Source organism: Lactuca serriola, chromosome 7 (genome assembly GCF_051521515.1).
Source record: "Lactuca serriola cultivar US96UC23 chromosome 7, Lser_US96UC23_V15, whole genome shotgun sequence".
Classification (NCBI taxonomy): Eukaryota; Viridiplantae; Streptophyta; class Magnoliopsida; order Asterales; family Asteraceae; genus Lactuca; species Lactuca serriola.
In genome coordinates, this window is record NC_136414.1 from 46,040,179 (window position 1) to 46,059,608 (window position 19,430).

Consider the following 19,430-nt stretch of genomic DNA (forward strand, 5'->3'; position numbering starts at 1 on the left):
TTAGTCAGTTGTTGTCAACCAACAACCCCTTATTTTCATCATATGTTCAGAAAATCAATCACCACCACCGTTTCAGTTGTTGTGACCACTAAATACCACCCAACACCACTTTCCAGCCACCACCCACCACCATTAAACGTCCATCACTGCCACTACATACCACCCAACCCGGCACAACAAACTTTGTTCCCTTAAAAGACATAGAAATAACATTAGAGACTGAATGAGTAAACCCTAAAAAGTTTGTGGGTTATATATGTCATTTTCCCTATGTTTTTCAATGATTGTATTTAGATACAAATCGATTGAGGGAAGGAATAAAAGAAAGTGAATAATTGGTGTGAATTAATATGGCGATGCATGATCTTCGGTGATTGAGTTCTACGTAATACTAAAACAACGAAGTTAACAAAAGTAATCTGAAAAAACATGGTGTTTTTTGAACATGTTAGAAACTTCAACAGTATTTTTGTATTAAATGTGTACTTCGTTGGTATTCTGTGTACAAATGGTATACTTCGATGGTATTTGTACTAAAAAAATAACAATGGTGTTTTTTTAAACATCTTGTAAACTTCGTTACCCTTTTAAGTTATTTTTCCATATATTTGAGAGATAACCGGTTACTACACTGTCTTATTTGTTATTTATGTTCAAATAGTATACTTTAGGGTTTTCTAGAGATCGAAACTTCCTACCCCCAAAGCAGCCACCCATAGAACACAACAACTACCCATGTTATGTGTCTCTTGACCTCTCAACCGGGGATCTATTAGTTCTGATTTCGTTTGGCTGCCACGTTCTCCTTTCTACAGTGTTGCAAAAATCGGCCTTGGCGGCCGATTAATCTTTTGACGGCCTTGAACCGGTTACAATTAGGGTGCTTGGCGGAAATTGGTCAAAATCGGGCTTGGCAATTCTTAGCGGTTATAGGCGAGAAATATTTAAAAAGTTCAAAAATTTTAATTTTTAAACTATTAATCACTAAACGCCAGTCGACCGCCGAATGATTTTCACAACCGTCCAAAACCCAACGTATTATGGAGCTGCATTTGTGTTCGCAAGTCGGACTCATGCACAAGTTCGATGAATTTGGCCTACGAAATCCAAGATTTGCACCCCCTCCCCTGCATGTGGGTAGGAGTTGGAGTAAAATCATAGACATAAGCTTATAAGCATATCATATATTCAAGCTTATAAAACTCACTTGAGTATGGTTTTCCTACCAATATGGGATTCATTCTCACATCCACCTCTTTTGCTAACTTTTATTTTATTCTTAAATACCTAACTTTGAGTATCAATATCTTATTCACATATACTCTATTTTAGACATACGATATATCGTTTTAAAGCTCTCATGGAGTAGAACACAAACCCACTTAGAGTTAGTTATATATACAATATATGTATATATATTTATATATGTCCAAAGTTAGTAAAAATTCACATATTTATACTAAAAATTTCCAACATGCATTTAGTTCTAAACACTAAAGTTGTTGTCACCGCCGCCACCTCAAGATCTAGTCGCCGCCACCCACAGATTCATTCGCCACCGGTGTTATCCATGATGATTTAAGTTATTGATCTCTGCCGGCTTCCTTCTTCTATTTTTTTTTATCTTCATTTATGTTTTTATTTTTCGAGTGTAATCGTCTCTTCCGATCAAACTGTATGAGATGTTAATGATTAGGGTTTAGACCCAAACCTTTTAGAATTTAATCATTATAATTTAAATATTCTTTATATATTCTTATATAATTATCCTTAATCAAACAATTTTTACATTTAACCCTGCACACCTAACACAACCCCCTTTAGTGTTTGGTGAAAGGATTTTACATGTAACTATGTTCTAATTTTGTCAGCTTTGAATTTTCAGTCTCCTTTTGACAATTCAATTATTCAAGCGTTTTAACCCTATGTCACTTCACACTTCAGCCACCCCCTGAATAAACAACAGCATTCCAGATTTGACTCTTTCTTTAGCATGTGGACTTATCAACACCCTGAACGGATTAGACCAATAGCTAGTTTGGGTGTAGAATATTTTACAATTCAATTACTTGTACGTCTAAGATTTATACATTACTTCTTAATTAACGTCCTACTTTCGTACACATAGTTCATGCATTAGAATAAATGGTTTTACCAAACTTGTAAAATCTTAACAAAATATCAGCTCAAACATGTATTTATTTGTTTATTATTTGAACTCAAAAAATATTTCATCATGAAAATAATAATTTTCCGATTTAAACGATTTTAATCACTCTATTTTTTATATGTAATATTTCAAAAGGATTGTGATATTTCCTTTTACATTTACATCTTCTATTTTAATTTTTTTTTTAAAAAGAATCATGATAAAGATATATAAATCAAAACACAAATGGATGTCTTATTCCTATTTGAATAACTTAAACACGGCCTCCTATAAGATTCGCACATTGCTTCTATAATATCCAAAATAAATTTCTTACATAAACAAATAAAACACACACTCTCTCTTCGAAAAAATAATATAATAAGGAAAGATGGTGGTGAAGGTGTATGGACCCGTTTACGCATCACCGAAAAGAGTCCTGGTTTGTCTTCTTGAAAAAAAAGTCGAGTTCGAGACGATTCCCGTCGATCTACTCACCGGCGAAAATCGGAGGCCGGAGTTCTTGAAGTTACAGGTAGTAATTCATTAATTTCTGGTTTGCTTTTGACTGCTTTTTGCTGAACTTTTGACGATGAACTACAGCCGTTTGGATCTCTTCCAGTAATTCAAGATGGAGACTACACTCTCTTTGGTAAGAACAAAGAAAAAACCCCTAAAACAGCAAGTTTCTGTGGAGAAGTGTTTAAGTTTGGTTTTTGTTTCTATTGAGCAGAATCACGAGCCATTATCCGCTACTATGCGGAAAAGTACAAGTCACAAGGAACAGACTTGTTGGGAAAGACGATGGAAGATCAAGGTCTGGTGCAACAATGGCTAGAAGTCGAAGCACACAACTTTGAACCACCGGTTCTGAATCTTGTGCGACAGATTATGTTCAGCTCGTTCTATGGGTTAACAGGAGACAAGAAAGTGATCAAAGAAAGTGACGAAAAGCTTGGGAAAGTGTTGGATGTATATGAAGATCGGCTTTCAAAAAGTAAGTATTTGGCTGGAGATTTCTTTAGTCTTGCAGACCTTAGTCATCTTCCATTTACGAACTACTTGGTTGGCCCTGTTGGGAAAGAGCATTTGATAAAGGAAAGGAAGCATGTGAGTGCTTGGTGGGATGATATTAGCAGCAGGCCTTCTTGGAAGAAGGTCCTTGACACCTACGGATTGCCTTTTTGAGATTATATAATATAAAGGTTCTATATTCCTATATGTTTGTTAAAATAAGACTTTGGTTTGAGTCATGAAAGTGATGTTCTGAATAATTTCAATCAATTTGAGAACATTTATGAAAGAATCATGTATGGATTATTGCCTTATTGCGCGTATAAGTATTCCGTTCTTACTTGATGCTTGAGTGCAAGGATTCATAGCTTGAAATTGCTTCTTAAAGTTCATTGCAGATTCCCAAGTGTTCCTGATCATCAGCTGCCTCATGTTTCTATTTAAATCAGCCACTAGGCCTCCACAAAGAAATAAAATGAGTTAATGACAATTCAGTCGGGTGAAACTCGTGTTTAAGTAATATTTTACCATCAATCTATAATGTAAATGTGACTATGTGAGATATATATGATCAGTTCGAGTTAACTTGTTTCTAACTGGTGAACAAAATACTTAAGAAAGCCAACGAGAAATTGGGAGAGAGGTGCCGGTGGTAGTTTCATCGAACCAAGACGGTTGTTTCAGGTTTAAAGACATAAATCGGATGAAATCTTGGTGTTGTTATGTGAATCGAGTGGTCATTTATTAGAAGCTAAAGTATTCTCATATTGACTTAAACGTGTAAGGGAAACAAAACAACATAAAAGATAGACAAAAATGCAAAAATGGTCCCTGTGGTTAGTCATTTTTTGTGTATATGGTCCAAACCTTTTGAAAATTGGATTTTTGGTCCTTATTGAGAGGTTTGTATGTGGAAAAGGTCCCTGGAGTTAACCACCGTTTGTTTTTGGCTGTTAAACCCCTCATGTGCATTGCACACGAGGGCATAAATGTCTTTTTAATCGAAAGGAAACGATGGGCATAAATAATCTTGCACATCACAATTGAACATATTATGTGCACAGTTTCTTCAACCCAATACAACACTCAACCACAAACTAACAATGATAAAATCAATAATCCAAACAACCAACAACAATTGAACCCTTACAGTAAAAATTGATTGATTCTTTGTGTCTGTTTGCATCTTCATTCCCAACCAAGAACAAATTGGTTCTCGTTCTTGTGTATACCTGCACCAAAACAAGAAGAAGCTTCATGGAATCCCCCTTTCCCTCCCGACCACACAGCAACCCCAACACCACCTGTCGTCTCGCACAACTCCAACACCATCTTCCTTCCATTATTGTGACCAGAAAAGAAAGAGAAGAAACAACTGGATTAAACCCGCCACAACCCTCTCAACCCACCCTCGGCCTCCCTCGTTGTCACAGAACACCACCAAGACCGACGAGACCCCCGCTACTTCCATTCTTCTTTCTCTCTTCGGTCCAGCCAAGCATCACCGGTAGTGGCGGTGTTGTGGTGAACCATCGAGGAGCTACCCCTCCTCCTCATACTGAAAATATTGCCCCAAAACACCCTTGATATTGTCGTTCTCCCTCCCTCTTTCCTCTTAATTTGCAGTCGAAGAATCTCCACCTAAGTCGAGGTTTGTCGGCGATCAAGAGGGCGATGACCCTCTTAAGTTTCCCTGTGCTCCTAGTCGGCTCCATAGCATCAAACACCCCCAAAATCGTTGTCGATCTGCCCTGTTCCTTCCCCTCTCGTGATGTGATCACCGATCGACCCATTCATTCTCTCATTCCTGATCAAACGACGATTAAGCCCACAAGGGTCGCCGGAGATCGACGCCCTTCCCTCCCCTCGTGATATCAGCCACCACTAGAGCTTCCATCGATGAATTTGATTCATCCGTTTCCTCTCGAGTAAATAGACATTTATGCCCTCATGTGTAATGCACGTGAGGGGTTTAACAGCCAAAAACAAACGGTGGTTAACTCCAGGGACCTGTTCCACACACAAACCTCTCAATAAGGACCAAAAATCTAATTTTCAAAAGGTTTGGACCATATCCACAAAAAATGACAAACCATAGGGACCATTTTTGCATTTTTGTCTAAAAGATAAGATGAATGCAAAAGGATACCTAATTATAGCTAAACACTGACATCCCCTCTCAAACTCAAGATGATATGAAAAGCCAATTTGAGTTCGAAAAGATGAGGATATGTGAAGATAGATTAGCTTAAACATCTCTTCAACACTCCCAATAGTATGTTTTGCAAAGTTATAAAAAACGCTCGATCGTTAGCTAGTCGGTCGATTGAGGTTAAATGATAATTAATCGGCAGTGATAATCAGGTACCCTAAATTATTAAAGAATTTATTCAAAAATTAATAATTGTTAACAATATTCTAAGAAAATAAGAAAATAAGCATAAAAAAGTTATAAACTAGATTTCATTGATTGTCAATTGGTAATTGGATTAACATAAAAAAAAAAAAAAAAAAAAAAAAAAAAAAAAAAAAGTTATAAACTAGAGGTCATTGATTACCAATAGGCGGATGCAGGATTTTAGGATAAGGGGGGTTTCAGGCAATCAAAAGTTCATAAACTAAGCTTGTTGAAAATTGCGCAATAGACCGTTAAGACAACTAGAATGGAGTTATACTTTGATTTTTGAAGTTGGTATGATCCAAGTTTAATATATAGTCGTCGTATCTCAATTGGTGACTTTGGATAGCTTAAAATTAAAAGTCGTTCATCGGGATCACGAATCAAAGAATCTAATGTTACATCTCTTAAATTTGGCAAATCATTCTTTTCAGGTTTAATATTGACTGACTCTTCGATATTATTATTCCTTTCATGGGTGTGTATTATGAATATCGTCTTTAGTAGTATCACCAACCAGATACAATTGTGGGTCACACACATCTTTTATCAGCATGGATGGGTTGACCAAGTTGTTGAAGTCGTTGACTAATGGCTAAAGTTATATATATATATATATATATATATATATATATATATATATATATATATATATATATATATATATATATATGTATATATCAGTGTTGTAAAAATCTCGATTAGGTCCCGATTATTCTCTGATTAATCCCTAGGCGCTACTTGACTGATTAAAGAGCGCCTAGCGATTAATCAATGCAAACAAAATGACTGAAACAGTAGAACTCGATGAAATTTTAACACTTTGAAGAAGTTATATCTCAATAGAAACTATTTGAGGTATGATTAGTGTTTTATTTATCATATTAACCTATTTTGTTATGATATTAGTGGTATTTATGAACTTTTATATGATATTAGTCATATTTAATTTTTTAAAATCTAACAAATTAGCAATTAATGATCCCCGATTAATCCCTCGATTAATCTCCGCCTAGCCGATTAATCCCTTGACCCTAGTCCACCGACTAGCTAACGTCGAGCGATTTTTACAACCTTGATATATATATATATATATATATATATATATATATATATATATATATATATATATATATATATATATATATATATATAAACACGCTACCACAACTCAAGAATTTACACCGCCCTTCTTCTTTCCTATCTACTCTCTTACATTTCAATTCTATACTTTCAAATCAATTACAATGGATGTCAGTCGTGGAAAATCCAAAAAAATGGTGCTACTCAAAGAATAATCATCGACTTGAAACCGATACCCAAATGCCAAATATGATTCCTGAAACCCAAATGTCATTGCCAAATTATACCAATTCATTCCTAACACTATCAACCCTAACAATATCCTTCCTAACCATTTCAAACCCAACAAACCTATAGCCAATTTCAAGGCTCTCAAGACTACAACCAAGGTTTTAGTTTATTGCCAAATGAAGTGTATATTCCGGACACTTCGCATTTTCAAAAGCTTGTAAACGAAGTATCTAGCGATGAAACCCAACCCTCATCCGATAACAAAAATGATGGTGTTGATGAAGCCCAACCCCCACCTAAAACCCGAGCCCCATCACAATATAGAACAACTCAATCGATGATAAATTTTACACAACAGTTGAAACATCAACAAGAGCCCATGCCTAACATCAAGTCGGTCCATGTTATTTTATCTTGCCACTCATACCGAAGCACTTGATCGAAAGAAAAATATACACTTTAAGTCAATGACATGGTTCAGTAAAAATATAATTAAACATCATTTCCAGAGCTACATATGAAATTATCTTACCATTATGCAAAATGAAGTCTATAAATGGGGTGTGATAAAATGATATAAAATTATTATGGTTTATGTTCTATATATAGAGGTTTGATTATGGTGGTAGGTATGGTATTAGTCGTGATATACTTGTAGGAAATGACAATTCATAATTAATGTTTGGATTTCGTAGTCAAAGTATATGAACTCATAATCAAAATACCAATCCATGTTAAAGTTTATCTTTTAAAGATTTTTGAAAAAACCCCAATTATCCTACTGTAACGTGTCGAAATTCAAACCAAATTTTTCACTTTTAAAAGATAATATGTCATTCAAACATTTATTCATTCATAAGGAAAATCATTGTTTGATAATCAAAACCCAGCTATTTAAATTAGAGTATAAAACAGAACATGCGGAAATCTCAAATGTAATGTCGATGCACGTGTACAGTCAATCATTTCCCTTCCCACGATCTGAAAAAGTATTTGCAAAACAGTTAATCAATAATTGTAAGCTAAAGTTGGTGGATTAATGTCTAAGTCCACAACTATAATTGGTAATACTTGACCCGACCCGGCATGGTCCATTTGAGTTGCATGGCATCGGGACAATTGGATAGACAAGATGAGGAAAAAGGATACTAGTGATTTATATTAATATATTATAAGTTCTAATATATTAATATATAATCATATTATTTAATTAGTATTAATCAAGAATTAATTTATAATTAATTAAGTGATCAAAAGGAACTAATTAAATATGGACTCTTATATATATATATATATATATATATATATATATATATATGTGTGTGTGTGATGGGCCAAGTTCATTTAGGTTGGGCTAAGCTTCCATGGATAGTCCATGGAGTGTTTAACCCATGGATCATATGAAATGAAGGTTCATGAGTTTAACCCTAATCTCCACACTATATAAAGATGTCCTTGGTTGGTGAAATTTGCACTAGTGTGTGTACACAAAAGGGGCAAGGCCGATTTCACTAGAGAGAACCAAAGTATCCTTATTCTCAAGGTTATTCCAAGTGTTCATGGTGTTGTGTGAACCATTTGAGGTGTCACACTTGGGGCACTAGGCACTCAAGCTTCATGAAAACAAGTCACATCAATAAGATATGTATTATATCCATTTTATTACCCAAGTATTGAAAGATTGTATGCTAGTTAAGGTAATACCTTGGAATATTCTAATTTGCATGTATAATAGAGAAAACATATATCCAATGTATTTACGGTTGCATGTACACTTAGGAGTGTTAGAATGCTCAAAAACCCAGCAAAAGTTTAGTGAGTTCCGCAGGATGAATGGAAAACCTAGACTTGTGTGCCTCCTCCATCAAAACTGACACACACCGCCCCATTACAGAGCTCATACTCTCCGATGAAGAGTCAACAACCCATAGCTAGCATAATCGAAGGAAGCCACTAGACCCATAATACACTCACTCTTCCGGTGCTCTTCCTTTATAGCCTCGATCTAAGCCTCACGAATCTGCTCAATAGCAGGGTAATCATAGTCATCCTCAAACATATATCCCTAATCGGATGGGCGACCGCCTTGTGGCTGAGAGCATCAGTCACCGTATTGGCATTGCCTGAGTGATAAAGGATCTCACAATCATAATCCATCACCACATCCAACCATCGACGCTGGCTCATATTCAGATTTAACTGATCCATCAGATACCTCAGGCTCTTGTGGTCTGTGTGAATAATACAACGGACCCCATATAAGTAATGTCGCAACATCTTGATGGCAAAAACCATAACCCCCAGCTCCAAATCATGCGTCGGATAATTCTCTTCATGAGGCTTCAGCTATCTCGAAGCGTAAGTGATCACGCGACCCCTCTGCATCAACACTGCCCCCAAACCCGTGATCGACACATCACAATAAGCCACAAGATCCTTAATACCATCGCACAATTGCCGTCTCAAGGTCTCAGAAGTTTCCTGCTGCTCAGACCCCCAACAAGATGTGACCGTCTTCTTTGTTATCCGAGTCAAATGAATAACTATCTTGGAGAAATCCTATATAAATCTCTGATAATAACCTGATAGACCAAGGAAACTCTGAATCTCAGATGGAGACCTCAGAACCTCCCACCACATCACGGCCTCGACCTTGGCCGGATCGACCAGAATGTCATTCTCATTAATAAGATGCCTTAGAAACTACACCTCGCGCAAACAGAACTCACACTTGGAGAACTTTGCAAAAAGTCTCTCCCTCCTCAAGGTCTCCAACAACTACCTCAAGTGCTCCTCGTGCTGCTCATTGGTCTTAGAATAGATCAAGATATCATCAATAAATACAATCATATACCAATCCAGCATTGGCCTGCACAGGCAGTTCATGAAATCCATGAACGCGGTTGGAGCATTGGTGAGCCCAAAAGGCATCACCACGAACTCGTAATGATCATAACGAGTCTGGAAAGCTGTCTTCTGCACATCCTCGTCTATAACCCTCATCCGATGATAAGTCGAACACAAATCAATATTATAAAACCAATATGCACCCTGAAGTTGGTCAAACAGATCATCAATCCTCGGGAGTGGATAACGGTTCTTCACTGTTACCTTATTATGCTCCCGGTAGTCAATGCACATACGATGTGACCCATCCTTCTTCTTCACAAATAAGATCAATGCTCCCCATGGTGAACTGTTCGGTCGAATGAATCCATTGTCTAACAAATCATGTAGCTATGTAGACGACTTCTGCATCTCGGGATGAGCCAATCGATACAATGCTTTGGCTATTGGAGCCGCACCTCAATCCGGAACTCAACATGTCTCTCCAAAGGCAACCCAGGCAAATCCTCCTGAAACACATCCGGATACTCCCGCACAATAGGCATATCATACACAGTCGCTTTACCCTTATCACGGGTATCCATAACATAGGCGACAAATCTGGAACAACCCTATTGAATATAGAGTTTGGCCCTCGCTGCTGAACACAAAATCGGTCCATGCTGAGCTCTCTCTCCCTGAACCATTAACTCTCCCCCACTGGGGTTCGAATCCAAACTAACTACTGCTCACAGTCGATCACTGCCCCACTAGGGTTCAACCAATCCATGCCTACAATAACCTTATTCCCACACAAAGGAATGAGAACCAAATCGACCATATATTACTCGTTGAACAACTGGAGAATACAACCCCGATGAAACCTTGTTACCCGGACAGATCGATCATCTGCAATCTCGACATATAAAGGACAATCCAGATTCTCCGGAGCTCTAGCAAACCTCTACTAAGAGCAAGCGACACAAAGGATTGGGTAGCCACCGAATCAATCAATACCAATGCAGAAATACCGTTCACGAGGAACGGTCCTAAAATAAAACACATAAATATAAGCAGACGATTCAATATAAATAAAGAGATAAGGAGAAGATACATACTTATCACCACATCAGGAGCTACATGAGCCTCCTCAACTGTAAGCTAAAAACCCTTGCTCTTCGCCCCAGGTACATCCGCCTTGCCCTGGTGGTCGTCAGTAATCCGTAGAGTTGCAGGAGTAGGTGTTGACACCGGTTCTGTTGCAGTCAAACGCGGACAATGGGCCTTATTGTGGCCCTTCATATTGCAATGAAAGCAAATCAGATCAGATAATATGGTGATAGTGGTAATAGCAATACAATCTCAGTTAATACGACCCGTCCGACCGCACTTGAAGCAGCCATAACCACCCACCCTGCACGCCTCATCGTGCATCCTGCCGCACTTGCCACAACGGTCCCGACCCTACTGGCCCTTCGGTCGTGTATGAACAACCTTGGGCATCTTGCTCGAACCCTCTGCACTCTGCACATAATCTTTCTTCCTCTTCTTCTCCATCTCCAGATCAATCTCTCTCTCCCTAGCCCTCGCTATCATATCCTGTATCGTTTTGCAACTAGATCGGCTTACAAACTTCCAAATATCACCCCTTATCATCTCATGGTACCTCGCCTTCTTCATCTCCTTATCCACCACATACTGTGAAACCAACAATGCCCTCTCACGAAACATCATGGTGATCTTAGCCACCGTCTCAGTAGTCTGGCAGAGATCCTGAAACTTTCACGCCAACTGTTGCACCTCGATCATTGGTGCAAACTCGACCCTAAATCTAGTCGTAAAATAATCCCATGTCATCGAATCAACGACATCATCACCAACTGCACGCCCAACCTCATCCCATCAGTCTCGGGCTCTATCTTTCAAAAGACAGGAAGCAAGTCTAACCTTTTCCCCCTTGGGACAACTGCTGGTGTAGAAGGCGTTAGCAAAATCCGCTATACACCTCCTACTCGCTATTGGGTCCTTCGCCCCGTGATAGTTTAGAGCTCCACATGTTCGAAACTCCCTGAAGGTCAAAGAACACACCCCAATCAAGGTCACCATCTCATAACGGAAACAGCCCAAACACTCCTCTAACAGCTCCACAATACCCTCCTTGATCATACCGAAAATCACATGAGTCTGCTCGAGAATGCAACGCGTAATCTCAGACGAAATGAAATCCCTCGTCTGATCATCCAACTGCCTAGCTCCATAACTTGAGCCCGAGCCCTCACAAGCACCAGAACTACAAATTGGTCCACCTCAAAGAGTCACCCTATTGAAAATAAACCATATAAACCATCAAAATATATCAACGGATCACAAACTCTACAATCTTCCCGGTTTCATCGCAACTCTCCTTGATTCTAGTACGGACCCTCTGCTTCCTGTAGTACGGGCCCATACTACCTTCCACATCTATCCGTACTTTCCTCAAGGATTTCCTTGAATCCGCCAAGTCACTTTATAACCATACAATTAGCCTTCATCAAGATAAGGCTCCCAACACTAAATATCTTCCTAGGGAAAATTCCACACCACTCTCCGCCATCAGCTGCATTAGGAACTACCGCTAACTTCCTCTAACTAGCTCATGAATACAATTACATATCACCAAAACCAGATAATTCTTCGAATGAGAGGTCTCACACTACAACATTTGGACTCAAACAAGAGCTGCGCAATAGAGTTAAAACCTAACCTTCTAAAATTATCTAGTCTCAGTAATATATAACTTAACATATTCACTTACTAGTTAGCTGAAACTAGTTAGAACTCCTAAAAAGCACAAAGCAAGAAAAATTTGAGCATCGAGTAATCAGAACCAAGCATAACCTAATCATGTCATCCTATTACTAATTGATCATTACTAGCATGCAAGTTTATAAGCTCATATAATACGCAAACAAAGGCATCTCTCCTAGCATTCTATCATGCAAATACTGAGCAGATCCTTAGCCCTAACTAGCATGAAATTCACAGATTCACAAATCAAATCATATCAGATAATATGTATGGATATTTGGGAAAATTTACTTGATCTCAGTCGATTGCATACACCACACGCTTTCTTGTACTAAAAACCTTTTTTAAAACATTTCTTTTTGAAATTTTTTACCAAATCCTCAGTTTGAGTTCAGACACACCTGAGAGTATGTCTGAAACCCTCAAACTAAGGCTCTGATACCAACTTGTAACGTTCCAAAAATAATACCCAAAAATTTCATTTTTCAACTAATAAAACAATATCCCAAAACATCATCATAAATCCCAAGTGGAACAAATGTATCAAAACATCATGAAATATCAGAGTTTTTATGAAATGTGGAACAATATCGTGTGTGCACTGCAATCATCCTGAGCTCTTCCCTTTTGCACCAAAAGTATCTGAAACATAAACTGAAAACCGTAAGCACGAAGCTTAGTGAGTTTCCCCCAAATACCGCATACCACACATATCAAACATATAATGGGCCCTACCCGGTGAGTGTAACAGGCCCTGCCCTAACTCGAAAAATGGGCCCCACCCACTGAGTATAACGGGCCTCGCCCTAACTCGCACAACAGGCCCCACCCACTGAGTATAACGGGCCTCGCCCTAATTCTTACATCGTTCCCCGCCCAACATCCAAACATACAAGTATAACAAACAGTGGCATACGGATTACCCATTAGGCCCCGCCAACTAAGTATACAAACACACACACATATATATATATATATATATATATATATATATATATATATATATATATATATATATATACAAGAGTCACGCAGACTTCTAGCACCCTAACATAATAACCCATGGGTCGGCATTGGTGCCTTCGACCCGCTAACCATGGTGAGGAAGACTTACCTCGGATTGTTGAATCTCACATATAAATCTCTATCTACTCTTCGAAAATCCTCGTGCTATTGTCATAAAATTACATCCAATTAATAATTGGATCCCGACTCATACTAAGAGTCCAAACTATGGTAAAAGACCATTTTACCCTTTACCTAACTCGAACCAAGGCCAAAGACCAAACCAATTACTCAAAAAGGCCCAATTCCAGAAACAGACAGCCAAAGAATTATGGCCCAATCTTCTAAATTGGGCCCAAAACCCTAAGTGGGCCTTTATCCAAAAGAGTCCAAACTAGAAATCTGATGGCCCAACAAATCCCTAAACTCCTAAGGTCCACACATGACCTAAAACCAAGAAGCCCAAAATCGGAGCCCACCTGCTGAGTACGTTAGGTGTACTCGGCTCGTAAGCTTAGTGTACACGCTCTGGGGCTAGTACGCGCATCGTACTAGCTTGTACGCCCAATGTACTCCCCAGTTGTACGCCCAACATTCAGCCCCGGTTGGCAAATTTACGTGCATGCATGGCTTAATGGAGCTCTATAACTCAAAAGAGCTTAACCAAGGGTTTTAACACATGCATGAGTCCATATACACCATAAAGCTTGCATTTTTATGCTTATGGGACCCCTAAAATGTCCAGATCTACAAGGTTAAGCTTCTGAAACGACCTTAGTTCACAAGGACCAACCAAAAGGGACTAAAATGACCATAAACAAGCCCAAAAGAATATTTATACAAGGAGTTGACAAGGTATGGACTTTATACCTCAAAAGTCACGAAATGAAGAAGTTGAGTCTGGATCTTTAAGCTCCTCTCGAAAGAAGGAGTCTTTAACCTTCTTCTTCCACTTCAAGATGCACAAAACACACCAAAATTCTTTACAAAAGCTCAAAAGAACCACACAAAGGCTAAGGGACAAAATTAAGGTTTTAAAGATATGGAGGCTAGTCTAAAATGTCCAAGAGGTGGGTTAAAAAGCTTAAATATGGCACAAACCCTAAAAATTAGGGTTTGTCCCAAGCCAGCATACGCCTCGCGTAACACCACATACGCCTAGCGTACGTGGTCGATGCCCGCCTTCCTGATCCAGCTAGTATGCTAAGCGCGCGTACTCATAGAATACGCCCTACGTACTAGCCAAAGGACCAAAAATGCAAATTTTCTATTAAGCAAGGGTTAAAAGGAACTTACAATGTCTGAATGTTTACACATTGCCACCAAAACGATCCCCCCCTAGAAATTGATTAATACAACTTTCTATTAACATGATTAACAACAAACATTTGTACTATGATAGAAGGCATACCACTAACAAAACTAGGAAAACATTTGACATTACTATCATCAATAATCTGCATAACTATATTTCATCCAACATATTGAAAAGATAGACGTATTTGATTAGTGTATAACCTAAACTTGGATGAAACCAACATAAATAACCCGTAAAGTTTATATCATTAGTTATATCTACATAAAAACATGTATAGTTTGCAGCAATATATTGTATATATCACTCGATTTGTGTCCATTGCCCTCCACTAGAAACATGTATCTAAAAATTTTCTTTATATGAACTCATTTTTTTAGTATCCAAAAGTTTTATGAGTTTATTCAACAACAATGGCAATACAAATACGCTAATATTAACAATCCGAAACATTACTCCAGACTATTCATACATTCTGGTTACACTTTTTCATTTCGGAATATACGAGTGTCCCGGACAAGACAACTATAAACCACCATCAACTCCGTAATTATAATAAGCACTCAAGAATGTGGTATTTCAAAATAAATGGTCATTTTCAAAATGTAAAAATAACTGCTTATTTTTTTTAAATGCTTTATTTATAACGCTTATTTTAATGAATTTCCTTTTAAAAAAATGTCAAACTTGCTTACATTGTATTAGTATCTTTCTGATTAAGCTAAAAAATCAAAATTAAACCGGTTCAGAGTTGAAACGCGCATTCTATCCAGCGAAGCAAAACCGCAGAAGCACCGCCCATCTCTCAAAACCAACACAAGGGAAGGAAACCAATCAGGAAGAAACTCCAGCGGCAGAACCCCAAAGAAACTACCGCCGGCGACGACTTTCCTCCCATCTCCGATCATAAAAACGAAAAACATGACCGAAGAAGGGAAGACCAAAGGCATCGCTTTCCCCGGCGACCATCAACCCTCGGCTCCGCCTCAGCCCCACCCGGCTTATTATTACGGTACGTTTCAAGGGGTTGCGAATCACCAACCACCATATCCTCCGCCGCCGCCGACTTACCAACCTTCCGTAGGCTTTCCTCAACCCAGTCCTCCGGCCAACATTCACAACCACATCCATCATCCGTACTATCCACATGGCTATCAAACTGTTCCAGGTACGTTTGTATACCTAATTAGCCTGATTATGCGTTTTACAATCTCCCACTTGTTTCCTTCTTCCCAATTCTCATGATCCTTTCTACAAATTCTCGAATTAACATATATCTGTATACCTAATTAGCCTGAAATCCGAGGCTTGGAAGTGGATCTTGTGTTAGTTTACTTGTATCCTTTGTTTGTAGTAATTCCCTTTATTCTAATCTTGTTACCATTCATCATCTAGCTATAATTGGAAAAAAAAAACGTATTCTTTAAAGTCTCTGAACAGCTCTGTATGATTAACTCCTTGGATATATAATATATTCATCTCATTTTAATGGTGAATCAAGTCTTTGAATACTTTTTTGGGTTTCTTGTTTACTTGAAGCTTATGAATGTTTCACTTCTTCAGGCATTGTGGTTGCTTCCGGGACACCTGTGATAATAGAGCAAGCTGCTCTTCCTTGCTGTGGTTTCGGGATTGGTTGGGTCCTGTAAGTCTACACTATATCTTTTAACTATTATCTTTTTAAGTTTTATAAATTTAAGTTTCATGAGTTGTGTCTGAATGCAGTTTTATTGTTGGTTTCGTGTTTGGGGCTATTCCATGGTACATTGGAGCTTTCATTCTTCTCTGTGTAAGGACGGATCGCAGAGAGAAAGCAGGACTTGTTGCGTGCACAATAGCAGTAAGTCTGTCTGATAAAAAAAAATTACAACTTTTTGTGTAGACCAAAAAGGTGGGACAGAGGCTTGCTTTTTATGTATTGTGTAAAAGCCATAAATGTCCTCTTCTATGTTATTTTGAAAATAGCCCTAAAAGTTCTATCTTAATAGTTAATTGATGTTGGAATTGGTTGTGTTGTGCAGGCAGTTTTGGCTGTGCTTGCTCTGGGTCTTGGTGTGAGGAGGGTGGCATACTGAGTTATCTTCTAGATTTGCATTATGTTGTGTTGTATAGTCATCAAGAAATTGTGAAAAAAAAAACATGGGTTGCTTATTGTAAAGCTACAATATGGTCTTTATTGTTATTAATTTATGTAAACATGTTTTTTTTTGGCTATGTTGTTGTGAGAACCTTTCTTTGGGCGTCCAAATATGGTCTTTACCTTTTTATTGTAGCAACTATTGAAATTTCTTGAAAAAGAGGGTAAAAGCAAATGTTTTTGTGTATTTTTAGGTATATAGTTTGTGATATTAATGATTATTAAACATAATTAAACGAAACATCATTTTAGTTGAATAAGAGTTAAAGATAACATTGATGACTTTATTAGCATTTGAAAATAGAGGTTGATGTTATTTTCAAGCCATCTCTATTTGTCTAAGTACAAATTTAAGCAAAACAGGGTATGTTTGTCTAAGTACAAATTTAAGCAAAACAAGGGTATTTTATTTTATTTTATTTTTTTAGAATTTGGTTATGTTCCATCTTTAATGCTTGAAATTTTCTCACTTTCAAATTATTTTTCATATATGTCAGTCAAACCATTCGTCTTATAAAGTTTATAATAAAAGAATTTTTCAATACACAACAATTTATGTTTGATAGAGTTGTACAATATAACATTTTAAAACACAAAATGTTGTGTATGAAGAAAAAATGTTGTATACGAAATCAACTCCCTTATAATAAGCTTTATTCTATGAGAGTCAACTAGATGAATCTTTAAATTAGGGTGTATGTCATATATGAGCATTAATGTATTAGTGGTTTACTTTTTATGATAAGTTTTTTAGAGAATATTATATACTAGTTTATAACCCGTGGGAATCACGGTTACAAAATTAATTAAACTTTTATAGTGACAACACAAAATTATTAATCAATTACTGTAAATAAATTATTAATTAAGAGATATTTTTTAGTTATGTAAAATTATAATCGTTAATTTAAATAAATATGTGAAATTATATCACCTTATAATTTATATTGATTTTATTTTAATTTTTATTCTAATGTTATTAATTTAATGTAATTGGAGTGAGAAATTTAAATTTTAAAATTTAAAACTGAGAATTAATAAGTTGATAAGTGACATGCAATAATTAGGAAGCTTAATAGAGTGACACATGTCAAAAGTAAAATAAATATGCATTAATTAAAAGGGCTAATAAGATGACAAGTGTCAAAAGAAGATTAAAACTATTCTTTTATTAGAATAGGGAGATTTAACTTATATTCTGTATTTATTAATACCAATAAGTTATTTTCTATTTATTATACAAATATAACTAATGGTTTGTGGTGTTTTTTACATGGTAGTTTATAATGTAAAATGTTTATGGCTCCGTTTGATAGTTTCTGTCCAGGAAAATACTGTCTGAGAAAGTGTTGTATGGGAAAGTTTTCTGACCGGAAAAGAAACCATGTTGTTTGATTGTACATCTGATTGAATGTGCTGAATGATGAAAATGGCAATATTACCCTGTTGTTCTATATTGTGATGGATGACGTTGCTGAATAATTAAAAAAACATACAAATTGTCATACAAAATCAAAACTACACAACAATCATTTACAGTTCAAATAAAATATCGATTAAGTTGTTTTTAGTTTTTTTTTTTTCAAGTTAATGTTACATCGTTATTTTTTTTAGCAATTTTAATTATTTTTTTATAACTCAACATGTGATTCTTGACTTAGTTTATGTCCGATAGTGGTAGGATGGATGAATATTTTCAAAATATATTAGGATGATGGTAGTGTTGTCCAAAAAAAGAACTAATCCAATAAAAATTAATTAAAAATTTTAACTAAAAGAAATTAATAATCCAATAAAGTAATCTTTATTACTATATAAATATTATATATTTATAAATAATATTTCTTAATATATAATAATATAATAAAAAGAATTAATCCATTAAAAAGAAATAGAAAAATAATTATTTAAAAGAAATTAATAATCCAATAAAATAATACTAATTAATATATAAATATTATATATTAAAATAATATTTATTAATATATAATAATTTAATAAAAAAGAAATTAAATTTTTTTTTTATAAGAAATTAATAATGCAAGAAAGAAAGAGACAGAGTTTGGGACATAATTGTCTTTCCAGCCTATTCAGCCAGAAAAATATGGTTTTGGAGCTTTGTGGGAAAGACATATCTTACCAGGAAATACCCATTTTTTTGTGCATATTAAACAATATTTCTGGTTCATTCAGCCAAAAAGATATGTTTGGACCTGGAAAGATATCTATCAAACGGGGCTTATATCACATTTTGAGTATTTTTTTAGTCTTTGACCATTAAAGTTTTAGAGTTGTGTGATAGTTGCTATCGAGTCATTCTTATTGAATTAGATTGAGTCAGTCATAACCAACCCAATAAGTAAGAGGCATATCAGAGAATATAGGACTGAGTCAGACCTAACCTCTTACCTGACAAAGTAAGAGACAAGTCAAACAACTATCCTTTTTATTATTTAAGTTTTGTTTTTTTTTTCGAATAAGT

The 19,430-nt window shown here is 36.4% G+C and overlaps 2 protein-coding genes across 2 annotated transcripts; both read left to right on the top strand.

Annotated features, from left to right (window-relative positions):
- The first annotated feature begins 2,450 nt into the window (after nucleotides 1-2,450).
- On the top strand, nucleotides 2,451-3,508 carry LOC145063019 (glutathione S-transferase F9-like). Its single transcript, XM_079010621.1, has 3 exons — nucleotides 2,451-2,684; nucleotides 2,753-2,801; nucleotides 2,883-3,508. Exons 1-3 carry the CDS (start codon nucleotides 2,541-2,543, stop codon nucleotides 3,335-3,337), a joined length of 648 nt encoding a protein of 215 aa, XP_078866747.1. The 5' UTR covers nucleotides 2,451-2,540; the 3' UTR covers nucleotides 3,338-3,508.
- A 12,083-nt stretch (nucleotides 3,509-15,591) lies between these two features.
- LOC145061136 (large ribosomal subunit protein eL20z-like) lies at nucleotides 15,592-17,025 on the top strand. The gene is made up of 4 exons (XM_079008525.1): nucleotides 15,592-15,979; nucleotides 16,375-16,456; nucleotides 16,537-16,651; nucleotides 16,833-17,025. Exons 1-4 carry the CDS (start codon nucleotides 15,733-15,735, stop codon nucleotides 16,884-16,886), a joined length of 498 nt encoding a protein of 165 aa, XP_078864651.1. The 5' UTR covers nucleotides 15,592-15,732; the 3' UTR covers nucleotides 16,887-17,025.
- The last annotated feature ends 2,405 nt before the right edge of the window (nucleotides 17,026-19,430 follow it).

Bases quoted from the DNA above. Each gene is read 5' to 3' on its own strand.
- LOC145061136 (XM_079008525.1), top strand. From the start codon at position 15,733: ATGACCGAAGAAGGGAAGACCAAAGGCATCGCTTTCCCCGGCGACCAT. The intron at 15,980-16,374 runs GTACGTTTGTAT...TCACTTCTTCAG, and splicing joins TGGCTATCAAACTGTTCCAG to GCATTGTGGTTGCTTCCGGG. The intron at 16,457-16,536 runs GTAAGTCTACAC...GTCTGAATGCAG, and splicing joins TTCGGGATTGGTTGGGTCCT to TTTTATTGTTGGTTTCGTGT.
- LOC145063019 (XM_079010621.1), top strand. From the start codon at position 2,541: ATGGTGGTGAAGGTGTATGGACCCGTTTACGCATCACCGAAAAGAGTC. The intron at 2,685-2,752 runs GTAGTAATTCAT...GATGAACTACAG, and splicing joins CGGAGTTCTTGAAGTTACAG to CCGTTTGGATCTCTTCCAGT. The intron at 2,802-2,882 runs GTAAGAACAAAG...TCTATTGAGCAG, and splicing joins TGGAGACTACACTCTCTTTG to AATCACGAGCCATTATCCGC.